The 15,180-nt window shown below is 41.9% G+C and overlaps 1 protein-coding gene across 3 annotated transcripts; it reads right to left on the bottom strand.

The window, feature by feature from the left end:
- Nucleotides 1-749: 749 nt before the first annotated feature.
- LOC133915678 (uncharacterized) lies at nt 750-3,875 on the bottom strand. Of its 3 annotated transcripts, none has more exons than XM_062358928.1 (3): nt 3,174-3,875; nt 1,610-1,672; nt 750-982 (listed from the first exon to the last, which is right to left on the bottom strand). In XM_062358928.1, exons 1-2 carry the CDS (start codon nt 3,708-3,710, stop codon nt 1,652-1,654), a joined length of 558 nt encoding a protein of 185 aa, XP_062214912.1. In that variant the 5' UTR covers nt 3,711-3,875; the 3' UTR covers nt 750-982; nt 1,610-1,651. The 3 variants fall into 3 exon arrangements, with proteins under 3 accessions (XP_062214912.1, XP_062214913.1, XP_062214911.1); XM_062358929.1 differs by having other exon boundaries at nt 750-984; nt 1,614-1,672; XM_062358927.1 differs by lacking the exon at nt 1,610-1,672.
- Nucleotides 3,876-15,180: the final 11,305 nt, after the last annotated feature.

Below are 15,180 nucleotides of genomic sequence, written 5' to 3'. Positions count from 1 at the left end.
TTCCAAACAGAGAGGAACTTTCTAGTTCTGAAAGGGTTTGCACAAGGTCAAGCATCTTTTTCAATGGAGAGCTATATATATAAAGTGAATAGATGTTATAAAGTCTTTTTCTGGAAGGATGTGTGATTGGGGGAAACTTCACTTAAGATCCGGTTTCCTACCCTTTTCAGCATGTGTGATAATCCATAATCTTTAGTGTCTGACTGTTATGTAGATAATGAGTGGGAGATCCATTTTAATAGAAGTTTGACAAATAATGATCTACTCTAATGGGAGGAGCTGATGCACAAGCTGCAAAATGTGCAGCTGAATGAGTTTGAAGACGAGGTAGATTGGGCTCTAGACAAATCAAGGAGTTTCACTACTAAGTCTTTATATAGATTCCTAACTTTTGAGGGGGTTTTAGCAAGGGGGTTAAGAAGATCTGGGCCTCTAAATTACCACTCAGAATTAAGTTTTTTCTTTGACAGATGCTTAATAATAAACTCCCAGTCGCTTCCACCCTTAAGAAGAGAGGCTGGAAAGGGAGTCAGTACTGCTGCCTGTGTGATAAAATTGAGAATATCAACCATGCCTTTTTTAGATGCGTGCTCACATAGTTTTTATGGAGTGGTATGAGAGAAGCCTTTTGTTGGAATGGCTTCCCTACCTCGGTAGCTGACTTATGAACGAGCTGCTACATATAAAGAAAGAGAGGGAAGCACGCGTGCATTGTTTCTGCTTCCTGCCTAATGATGAAACAGACAGTATCGTAATTTTTATTCTATTGAAGCGTGGAGCACGCTCCAATAACGTGGAGCAAAGTAACCGATACATATCCATAAGATCACATAGCCATCAAACGTTGAAAAATGTACAAATGAGACGGCAGCATGATTAGCTGCAGTACAGATTGCAATTGCATCTAGAGATCGTAACAAATGCAAGTCTACCAACTTGTTCACAATTCACACAGTCCTTCAAGGGCGTGGAGGGCTGCAAACTATAGAAAGTTGTAAGAAAAAAGAAATCAGTACCAAGTAAAAGGCATATGTATACCATAAAGTGCATGGCTTATGTGACATTAGTTGATGAAGGTAAACAATTATAAGGTGCATTAGCCAGTGCTACGGTCAGAAAGATAGTTGTGGATCCATGTATGCATCAAGATGTGGATGAAGGAAGCCAAATAATGGGTCAGCCGACTAGACCTTCAATTTTTTATTTTACGGGCTACAAATTTGTTGACAAGGCTTAAACGTGCCATCATCCTTATATTATGCATTAGTTCAGCTCAATAGCAGCATTCAGGTGGCTGACAAAAACCTGGAACCAGCAGCAAAGTGAGCTTGTGTAAACTATGACCAGTTGTGATCCTTTTTTTTGGATAACATGTTATGTCCCCACTTCTTATCTCTTTTTTTTGTGAAAGATGTCCCCACTTATTATCGTTGCAACACCCTCCCCAAATTTTACAATGGTTATTTGGTGCTAAACACTACCTCGAACACTAGACACTAGTAAACTTCTACATCATATTATATTATCACAAGATCCCAAAGAAGAATTTGTTGGTCAACTACTGAACGCACAATGAGACGAGGATCCAAAAAAAAAAAGAGGATGGTACCTCACGCAATGCTGCTGTAAAATCATAGACCTTCCCCATCCCCTAAAATTGGACAAAGTAGTCCTGCAAGGTACACATCACTATTTAAAAACTAGAAAATTAATACAATTCTCAAATACATTATAGGAACTCTGACATCACAAAAATCATTTCCAAATTACACGGTGACGTACAACCAATCATGTTGATTGTCAATTGAATGGAACGATCATATTATAATCTTTTGTCTACAAGTCATGTGCATCACGTTGAATGGAAAGTTGTGTTGACAAGTCAGATTCGAGAAACAACCTGTTTAAGACTCGGCCATTTTTCAAATAAGTTGGATCATTTATCCTAACCATAAATGATCTAAGAGAAGCCCATGTTGACCAACTCTAAGAATAATAATTCTAACTTCGGCAAGAGACACCATGGAGCATACATTCTTTAGTATACCATGAATTAGTACAGCAATTTCCTTTCACAATTTCTTTTGCCTCTCTTCATGTCTAATTCGTCTTGAAACATCTTATCAATATTCTGCATTCTAATATAACACTACATAGAACTAAAAATCAAATTAAATATAATCAATACATATTCATTATTAAAAAGATGCACTTAAAATTCAGCAGTACACAGTAACTTAATAACAGAGGCAATCAATCCACTTGGAAAACAGTTCAAAAAGATAACTCATTGAAAAGTATACTTCAGTGGTCATTATCCACAGGAATAATAAGTTTCATAAGCATACAAATCCATAAGTGCTAGCAATCACACGATCTAAGAAAATCATATATAGGTAGAGTATATCTCCCAAAGCTTCATTGCAGAATCAAGTTCCCAAAGTACACTTGTCCTGCGGTAGCAAATCATAATCTCGACATCTGCATTGTCCTTTTAAGGATTCAAGTATCAATCCCGTCCATTGCCACCAATTTTTCAACATTTTCACTTAATAAATCGTTTCCCCATTGCAAAAGCCTATTAAGACAGACAAATGAATGGATTTATGGTTATTACACTTTGCGACGTATTTTGCACCCTCATTTCCTGGCTCTGTACTATAGTATTTTCTGCCTCAAGTCAAAGCCTAATAGATCATTCAACATAAGAGATGTGTTTTATGAACAATCTAAATAACTTCTTCACGGTGGAACCATACACTGTATTTTACATTCACATGCCATTCCTTTCATTTCCATGTCAAATTTTACCACAATAAGCAATTCTCTGCTTGTTTTTCCTTCAAAGCTACGCTACCTCAAAAATCTATACTGTATAAGTCAAAACCTACTTCCATCAACATCAATCAAGCTTCTAGAAGGTACACAAGTCGTGTACGGAATTAACACATAAAACCACATATTCTTAGCATCATTTCACTCGAATTCACGGGTCTGACAAGAAACAACAGCCAAGAAATCAAGCCGGTCCGTAATTTGTCATCAACTAATAGTCCGGGACTAAATTTACCAGCAGAATTGCAATAAGCAGTTAAGCACAAACCACGAACTGGTTCAATGCAAACAGGTTGCTCAAGAAAGCACTAGTGGAGAAGAAAGAAACCCCATCATACCTGGAACCATTCCGCGGCGGCGGCGAGCGCGGACGAGAGGCGGCACCTATTGGAGTCCTCGCACGCGTGGAGGGACTGGAAGTCGGCGGCGGGGAGCTTGCGCGTGATCCAGCCGATGTCGAGGTACACGTAGCGCGGGGGCGGGGGCAGGTCGACCTTGACGCGGACGACGTTGAACCAGATGAGGAAGCGGCGGACCTGGACGCCCGAGAGGTCGGAGAGTGAGCCGTAACGGAGGACCCCCGTGACGCGGGGCGCGAAGTAGGTGAGGTACACGAAGTGAACGTAGCAGGGACCCGCGAGGTCGACGGTGAGGCTGCCGTTGTCGGCGAGGGAGAAGGCGGTGACGGTCGAGGGGAAGACGCCCGGGGGCAGGCCGTAGAGCGGGAGGAGCTCGGCGAGGGTCGCGTTCTTGTGCGGCGGCGGCGGGGGGGAGGAGGGGGGAGCGGTTGGGGGATCATCCGCCGCCGCGGCCGCCGAGGCGGCGCCGGCGGCGAGGAGGGAAGGGAGGAGGAGGAGGAGAGCGAGAGGCCGCATTGGGAGGGAAGAGACGAGAGAGAGAGAGAGAGAGAGAGAGAGAGAGCACGTTTTTCTCGTTTTCTTGGTGGGGATGCCCGTTCGGAACGAGGATGGGCAGCGCTGCTGCACAAGCGTAGATGCCGTGCCGGCTGCCTCTCTGTCTCTCAGGCCTCGTGGGTTTGTGTTAGCTAGGGAGTTTTTTTATGCGTAATCCTCACACACACATACTTATACATCCTATACGTATACTTAGATCTACAGACTACGTATAAAGATACTAGTGTATGGAGATCGATGACATCGAAATTAATTAAACTCCGTAAACAACAGACACGTCGTAGTCCTATTGTGGTTTCACACTTGAGAGCCCTATAACAAAATTAATTAAGATTAAGGAGATAAATACGGATGAGCTCCGAGTTCAATCTTATAAATCGAATCCAAGTGGCAACACTCACATCTGGAGCAGTTAGCCAACTAAGCCTTACCTGGTCTCATAGCCATGGAGGTTTGGTTTGAAGTGTAGAGTCTTGATCGGGTATTTGTTTCTTTCTTTCTAAGCAGTATGGTCATGAACTAAAAAATGATGTAAAATATGTAGTTGGAAAATTGCTTGAAGTAATGGAATACAATCAGCAGGTTTTCTTTTCTTTTCTTTTTGTGAGGGAGATGACCTTCGTACTCTGCAAATAAAAGTTCAAATTCTTAATGTATTATAAAGTAGCTTTGAAAATGACGTTGGTATGCAGTAAATAAGTCTTCATAGCTACCAATTTATGGTATTCTTTTACTAGACGTGTTTATAGAAATGGAAAGATTATGAATCCGACAAGTTTGATTCGGCCTGTTACTCCTGTCTTCATTGAGAGATACACAACTAAGTGCAAAAGTATGTGTCCAAAAAGTGCAAATATATATGGATAATTCATCAGCTGGTTGTTTAGTAAAATGACAAGTTCATATATTGTTATGCTTTCTTAAATCGAACGCCTTGCAAGACCAGATAAGTAATTTTCACCCATATTACATAAACTTTTGAAATAATCAAGGAAAGCTTATCATAACTGCTTATTGCGCATAAGTACACTGCTTGTTGTTGGTTTATTGACAAATAGACTCCAATACCGCCATATGCAGGAGATAAATATACAACTATTGGCATGGTCTCTGTTGGCATCAATTATCCCATCCCTGGTGGCCTTGAGTACTATGTTGGCATTGCTTCCTCCATACCTGATATAATGCTTTTAGCAGGAGCAACCGGTTTCTGGAAGCTTAACCTATCTCACAGTGCATAGTTAAAACCAGCTATGATAATCATAATTAGTACCTTTAAAAACTGAATCTATGTTACGATTGCTGCGCTTAATAATTCAAATCAGATAGCTTGGTCAAGTGACAGTGCCACATGCTATCCTTTTTTAAGCCTGTGTTATAAAATGAATACTTTGTATTTTTGTTTTCCAGAGTAGCAGGCCAGCAGAGGAGCTCACCGGTGCCACCAAGGTTGGCGGCTGGTAGTGGGTATGTGGAAACGAAAAGGCTCAAGCCAGCTCCCAGAAGGCGCGGGCGGGTCGAACCTGAGTGGGCAGCGCTTCACGCCGGGAGCATTACCAACCGAGCTATGCTTGGCTCGCTAGGAGTACTTTCTTACATGATCATCTTTTATCTAATTGGCCAAAGAATAATTTGAATCAAACTCAAATATAAAATTACATCTACAAAGTTCGAAAGATAAAGGAACCAATACCTCTATGTGCCTTTTTTTATTCATATAGGATCATATCATGACAGTAGCTAACAATCTCCGGTCTTACAAAGTGCTGCCCCAACATGGTGCCCTAAACATATTGACATTGGACTAATGTTCTTATGGCCTAAGCAAATGATCTTTATCAATGCATAAACAATTTATAGAATTGTTTAACTAAAATTAATTTCGAATCGGTGAATTGGTTGGAATATCTAATTTGATTATAGTAATACTATACAACAAAATCAAATTCAGTGGGACAAAAGTGTACCTGATTTCAACTACATTCCTGCTAGAAGTGATGACATTAATATAACATCCAGATTACCATTCAAATCTGAATTTTATGAGCCAAACGAAATGATTCGAATGTTTGCTGCTTCCTCTTGTGCTACTTACTGTTTTTATCTAGGTCTTTGTAAGAAACACACATCTTTTTTGCAAGTAATAGGTTAGTGAATATTCTGGTGTATTGTCCTCAAATTACCAGATTTGCAGTTGGACTTCCATTTGTTTGATCCAGAACAGGTCGGAAAAAGAAAACTTCTAAACATCATCAACATCTTGGTAAAGTATAGATTGGTCTGTAGCGAGTCCATTGACTACTCAGATACACCAATGCTGGGAAAACTTCGGTTACAAGATGATGAACTTTCATGATTTTTCTTAACTATAGCATTATAATACTCCTGCTAGAAGTGTACAGCTGAACTACGATATCCATAAAATTAGAGAGAAAAAAAGTCCGAGTTCTATTCAAGATAGCATCTTAATTAATTCAGAAGTGATGCTAAATTCAAAAGTGAGTGCAAATGCAAGACTAGCATCAGAAAGGAATTATTAGCATCCTGCTTGTTTCAAGGCCTGGTCAAGTTATGAATATGTGGTTTTGTAAAAGTAAAGTAGAATATCAATGCATTATGCGCTAACTTATTTAATTGCGGACAAATCTTGCAGAATGGTAGTTACCCTCTTGGGTTTAAAATTGCATGATAGTCAACAGGAGGGTGCGGCGCGCGTCTGTGCCACCGCCTGTTCCTCTGCTGCTCCGGACTCTTTTTACCAGAGGTAGCCACTGATGAACTTCAAACACGCATGAAAATTTATTGTTCTTATGGTTTATGCGTGAAAATCCCTGAAACCCTGACGAGAATCTCATTTTCTGACTGCAGAGGAACTGATACCTCAGTTAAATTGGAAACGTTGCACTTTCTACTGTGTTTGCTCTCTAGTAGTGTATCATGATTTTTCCTATTTGGCTTACTTTATTATAGTAAAAGTATTTCAACTGACAAATTGCTTCAGAAACAGATGCAAATTTCCATGTCCGGCTTCTCAGTTTGTGTAGCAATGCATGTATGGACTAACTTCTAAATTTATCGTGAGTTCTCCTTCCCTTTCAGAATATATCATAATTCCAAGCTTATCATGAGAAGACTTTTACGGTACACCTAAATGAGTGCATGCCGTCCATTTTCTTCATCTGGTGGTTTAGATTAACCCAATGATACTCTATCGTCCACCAGTATCATGTGTATCATTAAAGAGTATCATGTGTATCATAAGGGTAGGATTGGAAAAAAAAAACCATGATAAATTTGTAAATTATATGTTTAATTAGGGAAGATTAAAATGTTAGTTTATTCCTCGAATAAGCTTTCACTTGTTCTGTTTATTTTATTTATTAGGGTTTCCACCCTCTGTCGGCTGGTATGGGTGACGAAGGTCCGAAATCCGGTCAGTTAATGACGTAATTACCCTTAAGGGTACCAAGATAATTACAATAATACCTATTAAAATAGACGGTTGAATCACAACAATGATACTCTCCACTATTTAGTATCATGGTGTACTGTAAAGGTTCTCTATCATGAAGCAGACAATTTAACTACGATGGTTCTCCCGGACCTACAGTCACACCTGCACAACTGCAAACGGCAAGACGACAGGGGAGAGAGAGACCATCAACTGCCTCGCAATTATTTCGAGCAAATCACTGACTATTCAGCCTCGCTCATCGACGAATTCGCCACACGTCGCATCACATTGCGACCGAATTATCACGAATCATGGTTGCTAACTCCACCATTCAAATTTCAAAGACGGGAAAATTCAAGTACCTTTCACCGTAGGTTAGAGAACTGAGCATACCTTAATCGGTTAGAGTTTTAGTGTATAATCTTGCTCACTCAAGTTCTAGACTGCTCACTTTTGTACTTAAATTAAATTCTAGATAAAAAAATAGCACATACACACGTGAGTGTACGTTTAGTGGTAAAACGTATATATGCACCACGTGAAGGCACTACGTGAGGATAGACCTTCGATTCCATTTAGACGTATGCTAAGACATATTTACATACGTGTGTAGGCATATGTATGATGTGTGCGTTTGAGCTCATGTGTACATCTGACTGACTTGAACAAATTGGAGAGGAAGCCTCCACTGTATGCAGCAACCAAGTCATCGCGGGCCGAATGATGACAGGTTTGTTCAGAGAAATATCACACGCAAGTGATGGGCCTAAACACACGTAGTTGGTATGAAATCTTCGCACTGAGGGAGGGTGATCAAACACCGCCAAAAGAAAACGTAGATGTATTCGTGTTGGATGCTACAGTTGCATGCAGGAAGAAATGACATTCATGCGATCATATTTAAATTCACAGTGCAGTTTCCTCCATGAATCGAAGCCGTGGTCACTAAACCCTACGTCCTCTGGTTTCTTTCTCACCGCGTAATAATGCAGAGAGCGAGAGCAACTCGCGTAGGCCGGCTTGCTGGAGCTGGACGCGAATTGATGAGCGGAAAGGAAAGGGATCGGCACGGCGGGAAGAGAGGACGAGCAAAAGCAACCACCGCAGGTAGAGCCGCGCAATGATCGAGCGAGCGTGCGGGAGGTGAAAGTTGGCGCCGGAGAATGAGGACTCATCTCAACCGTTGGATCAAAATCAAATGATCAGATGAGATCATTCGGATCAATAGAAACTTTAACTACAAGCCGTATAAAAGGATATAAGATTATTCGGACCACTAGCTACAAGCCGTCGAACGCACCAGGTACGCGCCTTTTATGTAGTTATATTAAGATGAGTGAAAAAGTCATTTATTTATTTATTTTGCAAACAAGCATATGACGAAACGATCTGCAGCGCTCAGCGCTCTCGGGTAGAGTTGGAACTTGGCCGTAGTAGGGCTCAAAGCATAACACGGTTGGGCTGGTACGGTACGAACACGAGGACTGTGCTGTGTCTAGGAGCTTGGCATGGTGAACGTGCTGGCATGATACGATGGTTTGAGTCGTGCACGTGCCAGTATAGCATGAAAAGTGCACGCTACAATTCGCATGATTATTTTTCTGTGTTTATCCTCTAATTTGTCTGATATAAAGCGTGAGACACTAAGAGAAATGTATGAGTGTGAGAGACATAAGTGTGGGATGATAAGAGATAAAGATATAAGCACTGTTAGATGATATAGAGCATGTGTGAGTATGAGAGACACAAGTGTGAGATAATAAAAGATAAATATGTAAGTATTGTTAGATAATATAGAGTAGGACCGTACCTGAGTTTCAACAACACGTTGTGCCGAGAGCCGTGCTTGAGTTTTCCTGAAGTTGACTTATGCCGGCACGACATGACACGATGGGCCAATCGTGCTTATTGAGCATGGCACGACAGGACACGAAACACGAGAGGGCTAGGCCGTGCCGCCACAGCATGACCCAAGTCCCTGCACTACTCTCGAGTGCTGGTCTCGGGTTCTGGAGGCGAATTTCGATGGCTTTGTTGCCAGTGCATGTTGCACATGCTCCACGGAGGAGCTAATTTATGCATTTATGTCTTTGCTTTAAGGGTGGGGTCAACTAATTTATGATCTCTAATAAAGACTGAGACACTGGTAAAAAATTAAACCTCTTTTTTTTTAAAATAAAAATCTTGTTTTTTACGGATATTTTAGAATATAACATTAATTTTGTATGTCTTTTAAGATTTGACAACCTGCCATATATAATTTGGAGTGATCCTACATGCTATTAGGATATAAGTGTCAAATCCTGAAATACATGCAAATTTAATGTCATATTCTAAAACCTCCCGTTTCTAAGCTACCATTTGTGTAGTTATACAATGCATGGACAAATCAACCCCCTCGTATTTTTCCCTCACGCTCTAGCCACGGGTTAGGATGTTCATACTGTGAGAATGGCCTCAATGCTACACCTCTGAGGGTTGCAGCTGTTTGTATTAATAGAAGGATTGCTGAGATTACAAGTGAGGAATTACAGGGGAGGCGTGATTGTAGGGGAGAGATTACAGGAGAGTTAAGAGAAATAAAGACTCAATAACAAACGCTATCCTCCCATAGTTGTCTCATGCTAATACCCTCCCGCAATCTGAACCAGGAAGCAGGTTCAGATTGGTCCTAAGATGTGTAAATGGCTTGACTGGCAAGGCTTTTGTTAATATGTCGGCAAGCTGATCTCTTGAAGAAATGAACCGAACGTCCAACTGTTTAGTGGCGACTCTTTCACGAACAAAATGATAGTCCACTTCAACATGCTTGGTGCGACCATGAAAAACTGGATTAGCAGCAAGATAAGTGGCACTAATGTTGTCGCACCAAAGACTTGGACAACGATCCTGATTAATACCAAGTTCGCGCAACAAAACTTGGATCCAAATTACTTCAGCAGTGGCATTGGCGACAGATTTATATTCCGCTTCAGTGCTGGATCTGGAGACGGTTGGTTGCTTACGAGAGTTCCAAGAAACCAGATTAGAACCAAGAAACACTGCATACCCTCCCGTGCTACGACGATCATCAAGATTGCCAGCCCAATCGGCATCACTAAAAGCACTGATGAAAACAGATGATGATCGCCGAATATGAAGACCCATATTACATGTTTCCTTTAAATACCGCAAGATGCGTTTGACAGCTATCCAATGCTCGTCAGTAGGTGCAGAGAGGAACTGGCACACCTTGTTGACACTGAAGGAAATATCAGGCCTTGTCAGAGTGAGATACTGCAAGGCACCAATAGCACTGCGGTACTTAGTTGCATCTTCTGGAGAAAGTGGAGTGCCAACATGACGAGAAAGCTTCTCATGTGCAACCATAGGAGTGGAAGCACCGTTTGCATGACTCATATTTGTTCTGGTAAGAAGATCCGAAATGTACTTCTGTTGAGAGAGCACAAGTTCATCATTGGAATGACGAACCTCGACCCCAAGAAAATAGTTGAGAGGACCAAGATCCTTAACAGCAAAATCATGATTGAGTTGCTGAAGGAGTCGATCAGAAGCCGTTTGAGAGGAGCTCACAATAATTATATCATCCACATAAATTAACATGTATATGTGAAGATCACCCCGTCGAAAAATGAAGAGAGAGATATCTGCCTTTGATGAATGAAACCCAAGTTGCTGCAACTTGTCACTAAGACGAGAGAACCAAGCACGAGGTGCTTGTTTTAACCCATAAAGTGACTTGTCCAGCTTGCACACATGATGAGGATAATTTGCATCAACATATCCTGGAGGTTGCTTCATATAGACATCTTTATTAAGAACACCATGAAGAAAAGCATTTTGAATATCAATTTGACGAAGATGCCACCCTTGAGACACAGCAAGAGATAATAATATGCGGATAGTTGTGGGCTTAACAACAGGGCTGAAGGTATCATCATAATCAATACCTTCACGCTGTTTAAATCCTTTTGCCACTAGACGAGCCTTGTATCTGTCAATAGAGCCATCTGCTTTTCGCTTGATACGGAACACCCATTTGCTATCAATTAAATTTATGCCAGGCCGGGAAGGAACTAAATGCCATGTAGAATTGCGTTGAAGAGCATCAAATTCAGCATCCATGGCAGATTTCCAGGGGGGATCTTGTAGAGCCAATTTATATGAAGAAGGTTCCACTGGTCCATGAACATGTGCAGACCAGGCAACAGTGCCATCAGTATGAATTTTAGGTTGCCGAAGTCCATGGCTAAGGCGAGTATTATGCGCTGGTGGCTGAGTAGGCAATTGTGGAGCAGCAGCAGGTTGTGCAGCAGCGCGTTGCGTAGCACGTGTCTCAGCAGCACAAGGCGCTGGGCGGGCAGGCAGGTCGGGTGGAGCACCGACAGCAGCAGAGGGCGCAGGAGCGGTGGGCGGTGATTGCGCTGGCGCGGATTCCGGAATGCGCTGCGGTGCGGCCGAGGATGGCACGTCATGCAGACGTGGCGAGCCATCAGCGGGGGTCCGGACGGCAGGTGAATCAGGCACATAATCCTCGACGCGGTGCGACGATCCCGGGATTGATTCACGCGCGCGAGAGGCCGGCTCAGGATCCTGGACGCTGTTGTTGCCTTGTATGGAAGGACCTGGATCTTCTGCGACCACAGCAGAGGGTAAAACATATTCCGGCACATGATCATTAGCAATATTAACACCACTGCTTAAAGGTATTGGTAGATGGATTATGTCAGGTGTAGATGAGGTTTGAGGACTGGTGAGTATATTGGGATTAGGATTGGCAAAAGGAAATATGTTCTCATCAAAAATTACATCACGCGAAATATAGATACGGCCAGAAGTACGATCAAGACACTTGTAGCCTTTATGTTGAGCACTATAACCAAGGAAGACACAAGGAGTAGATCGAAAAGATAATTTGCGAGTATTATACGGTCGCAAATGAGGCCAACAAGCACAACCAAAAATCTTTAGCAAGTTGTAATTGGGTGGGGTATGAAATAATCGTTCTAGAGGTGAGGTATTGTCGATGACTCGAGTAGGCATCCTATTGATGAGATAGGTGGCAGTAACAAACGCTTCATCCCAAAATCGAAGAGGCATAGAAGCATGAGCTAGAAGAGCAAGGCCGGTTTCAACTATATGTCTATGTTTACGTTCAGCAGAACCATTTTGTTGATGAGTGTGAGGACAAGACACACGATGACCGATGCCTAGAGAGCGAAAAAACTGATTATGCATTTTCTGGTACTCGCCACCCCAATCAGATTGAACAATTTTAATCTTTTTGTCAAACAAGCGCTCAACATGAGATTTAAATTGAAGAAAAATTTTCTGAGCCTCAGAACGATCATGCATGAGATAAATCCAAGAAAATTTGCTAAAGTCATCAATAAAACTGATATAGTATTTATAACCACCAATAGATTTGGGAGCAGGGCCCCATATGTCCGAAAATATCATCTCAAGTGGAGATGTGGATTTATGAACAGAGCTAGAATAAGGCAATTGATGACTTTTAGCTAATTGGCATGAATTACAAATTGTAGCTAAAGACTGCTGACCCGAACAAGGTAAATGATGCAATCTAACAAGAGACTGAACAGTTTGCTGTGATGGATGCCCAAGACGGGCATGCCATTGCTCTCTAGACACCGCAAAGACTTGCTTGGAGGCTGCAATTTGAGATGGCTTGATGGGATAAAGTCCTTGGCAACATTTACCCTCGAGAACCTTGGCCCTTGTCAGGAGATCCTTAACAACAAAATGATACGGATGAAATTCGATGAGAACATTATTATCACGCGTGAGTTTATGCACAGAGAGAAGATTCTTTGTAATATCAGGAACATGAAGAACATTATTAAGAACAAGTGGTTTAGCAGTAGTATTAATAATGCTTTGACCAGTGTGATGAATATGCAAACCTTGGCCGTTGCCGACGTGGACTTGTTCATTGCCGTGATATTGTTCCCGTACCGCTAACTTATCAAGATCACTGGTGATATGATCCGTAGCCCCAGTGTCCGTGTACCAATCAGTATCAACTTGATAAGAAGGAGAATATGCAACAGCAGCAGTATGAGGTTGGTAGTTTTGATCCATCCGAAACCAACACTTATAAGCTTCATGTCCATAACGGCGGCATATCTGACATTGGATGGCTCCAGGAGGTGGTGGGTTGCGTGGACCGCGACCACCTGAACCAGATGAGCCAGATCGCGCACCACCAGGATGTGCGCCAAACTGAGGAGCGCCACCAACAGAAGGGCGCGGCCCACCAACGTGACGAGGCGGACCCTGAGGACCGCGAGGGGAGCCAGATGAGGGCGCGCCCTGAGGCGCACGCTGCTGTGGGGCTCGATTAGAGAAATTGGCCGTCGGAGATTGCAGGACATCAGAAGCAATATCATCATCATCATCACGTGATTCTTGTGCAAGGAGATAGCCATAAAACTCATCAAGAGATAGCTCACCACCTCTAGTATTCATGGAAGTGATGAAAGATTTCCACTCTGACCCAAGGCCAGCCAATACATAAGAAATAAATTCATCATCGGAGATAGGCATACCAATAGCTGCAAGAGTAGTTGCAAATCCCTTCATTTTACGATAATATTCAGCAACCGAGAGACCTCTCTTCTTCAAGGTAGCCAACTGTTGACGAAGTTGGCCTTTGCGCGCCTTAGAGCGAGACAGATAGATCTTTTCGAGCTTGACCCAGACATCACGAGCAGTGGAGAGATCGGCAACATCCGTCAAGAGTTCTTCAGAGAGGGAAGCAAGAAGACCGCTAAGAACAAGCTGATCAAGATTATACCAAGAGGCATATTGGGGATTAAGAGATTGAGAGGCGCCATTGTCAGTTGTTGTCATGATAAACATAGAAGGTGCAGCAACTGTGCCATCAACGTGACCAACAAGGCCTGAACTGCGTAGATAGGGAAGGAATTGTGCCTTCCAAAGAGGATAATTATCATGATTTAGTCTAATGGTGATAGCATGGCTGAGCTGAAGAGGAGCAAGTTGTGTGGTGGAAGAAGAAGATGAAGAATTCAGCATGGCGGAGGAGGTGGAGGAGGAGGAAGAAGATCCGGTGTTGGCCATGAAAATTTTACGGAAGCTGTGGGCGGTGGTTTGGATCGTTTGGCTCTGTTACCATGTGAGAATGGCCTCAATGCTACACCTCTGAGGGTTGCAGCTGTTTGTATTAATAGAAGGATTGCTGAGATTACAAATGAGGAATTACAGGGGAGGCGTGATTGTAGGGGAGAGATTACAGGAGAGTTAAGAGAAATAAAGACTCAATAACAAACGCTATCCTCCCATAGTTGTCTCATGCTAATACATACGAGGTGTTCATGTTTTCCACACCAACAGATCCCACGGTCGTCTTTGTTACCCTCAAGAACAAGGCTTTGTCGATCACCATTGCTACATAGTAGATCTAATAGACTAATTTTCCTTTTAAACCATAATAACAGAGTTGTCTTGATAGAGATAGAATGTATTTTTCTGTTGCGCATCTTACTAGCTCATCTATTGCATTTTCCACCATTCATATATGTATGTAGCGTGTGAGTGGTGCAGACGCATAAATAGCGTAGTGGCAAAGCTCAAGCAGTGAGCTGAGCCGGCGAGGTTGATCCCACCGTCCCGCGCACCTTGTGTGTGGCCTCCAATGATGACTGGGCAAGATGATCCTCTTAAAAAAAGGATGAATTATATAAAACTATAAATATTATGATATTTATAATATAAAACTATAAGTATTATGTCTAATAACATAAAACTACTTGAAGTATTGTGCACTAATTTAATATAAAATCCAATTTTAATTAGATTCACCAAAAAGTGATCTTATATTTCTCTAAACATCATAGAATTTTTTATACATGTTTCATAATCTATGTGTAACTTGTTTTAATTGAATTTACCTAAAAATCCTATATAGAATTTAAACTAAAATTATCTGAAAAT

This window comes from Phragmites australis, chromosome 4, assembly GCF_958298935.1.
Source record: "Phragmites australis chromosome 4, lpPhrAust1.1, whole genome shotgun sequence".
In the NCBI taxonomy this organism is placed as follows: domain Eukaryota; kingdom Viridiplantae; phylum Streptophyta; class Magnoliopsida; order Poales; family Poaceae; genus Phragmites; species Phragmites australis.
This window is presented reverse-complemented; position numbering and strand designations above follow the sequence as displayed.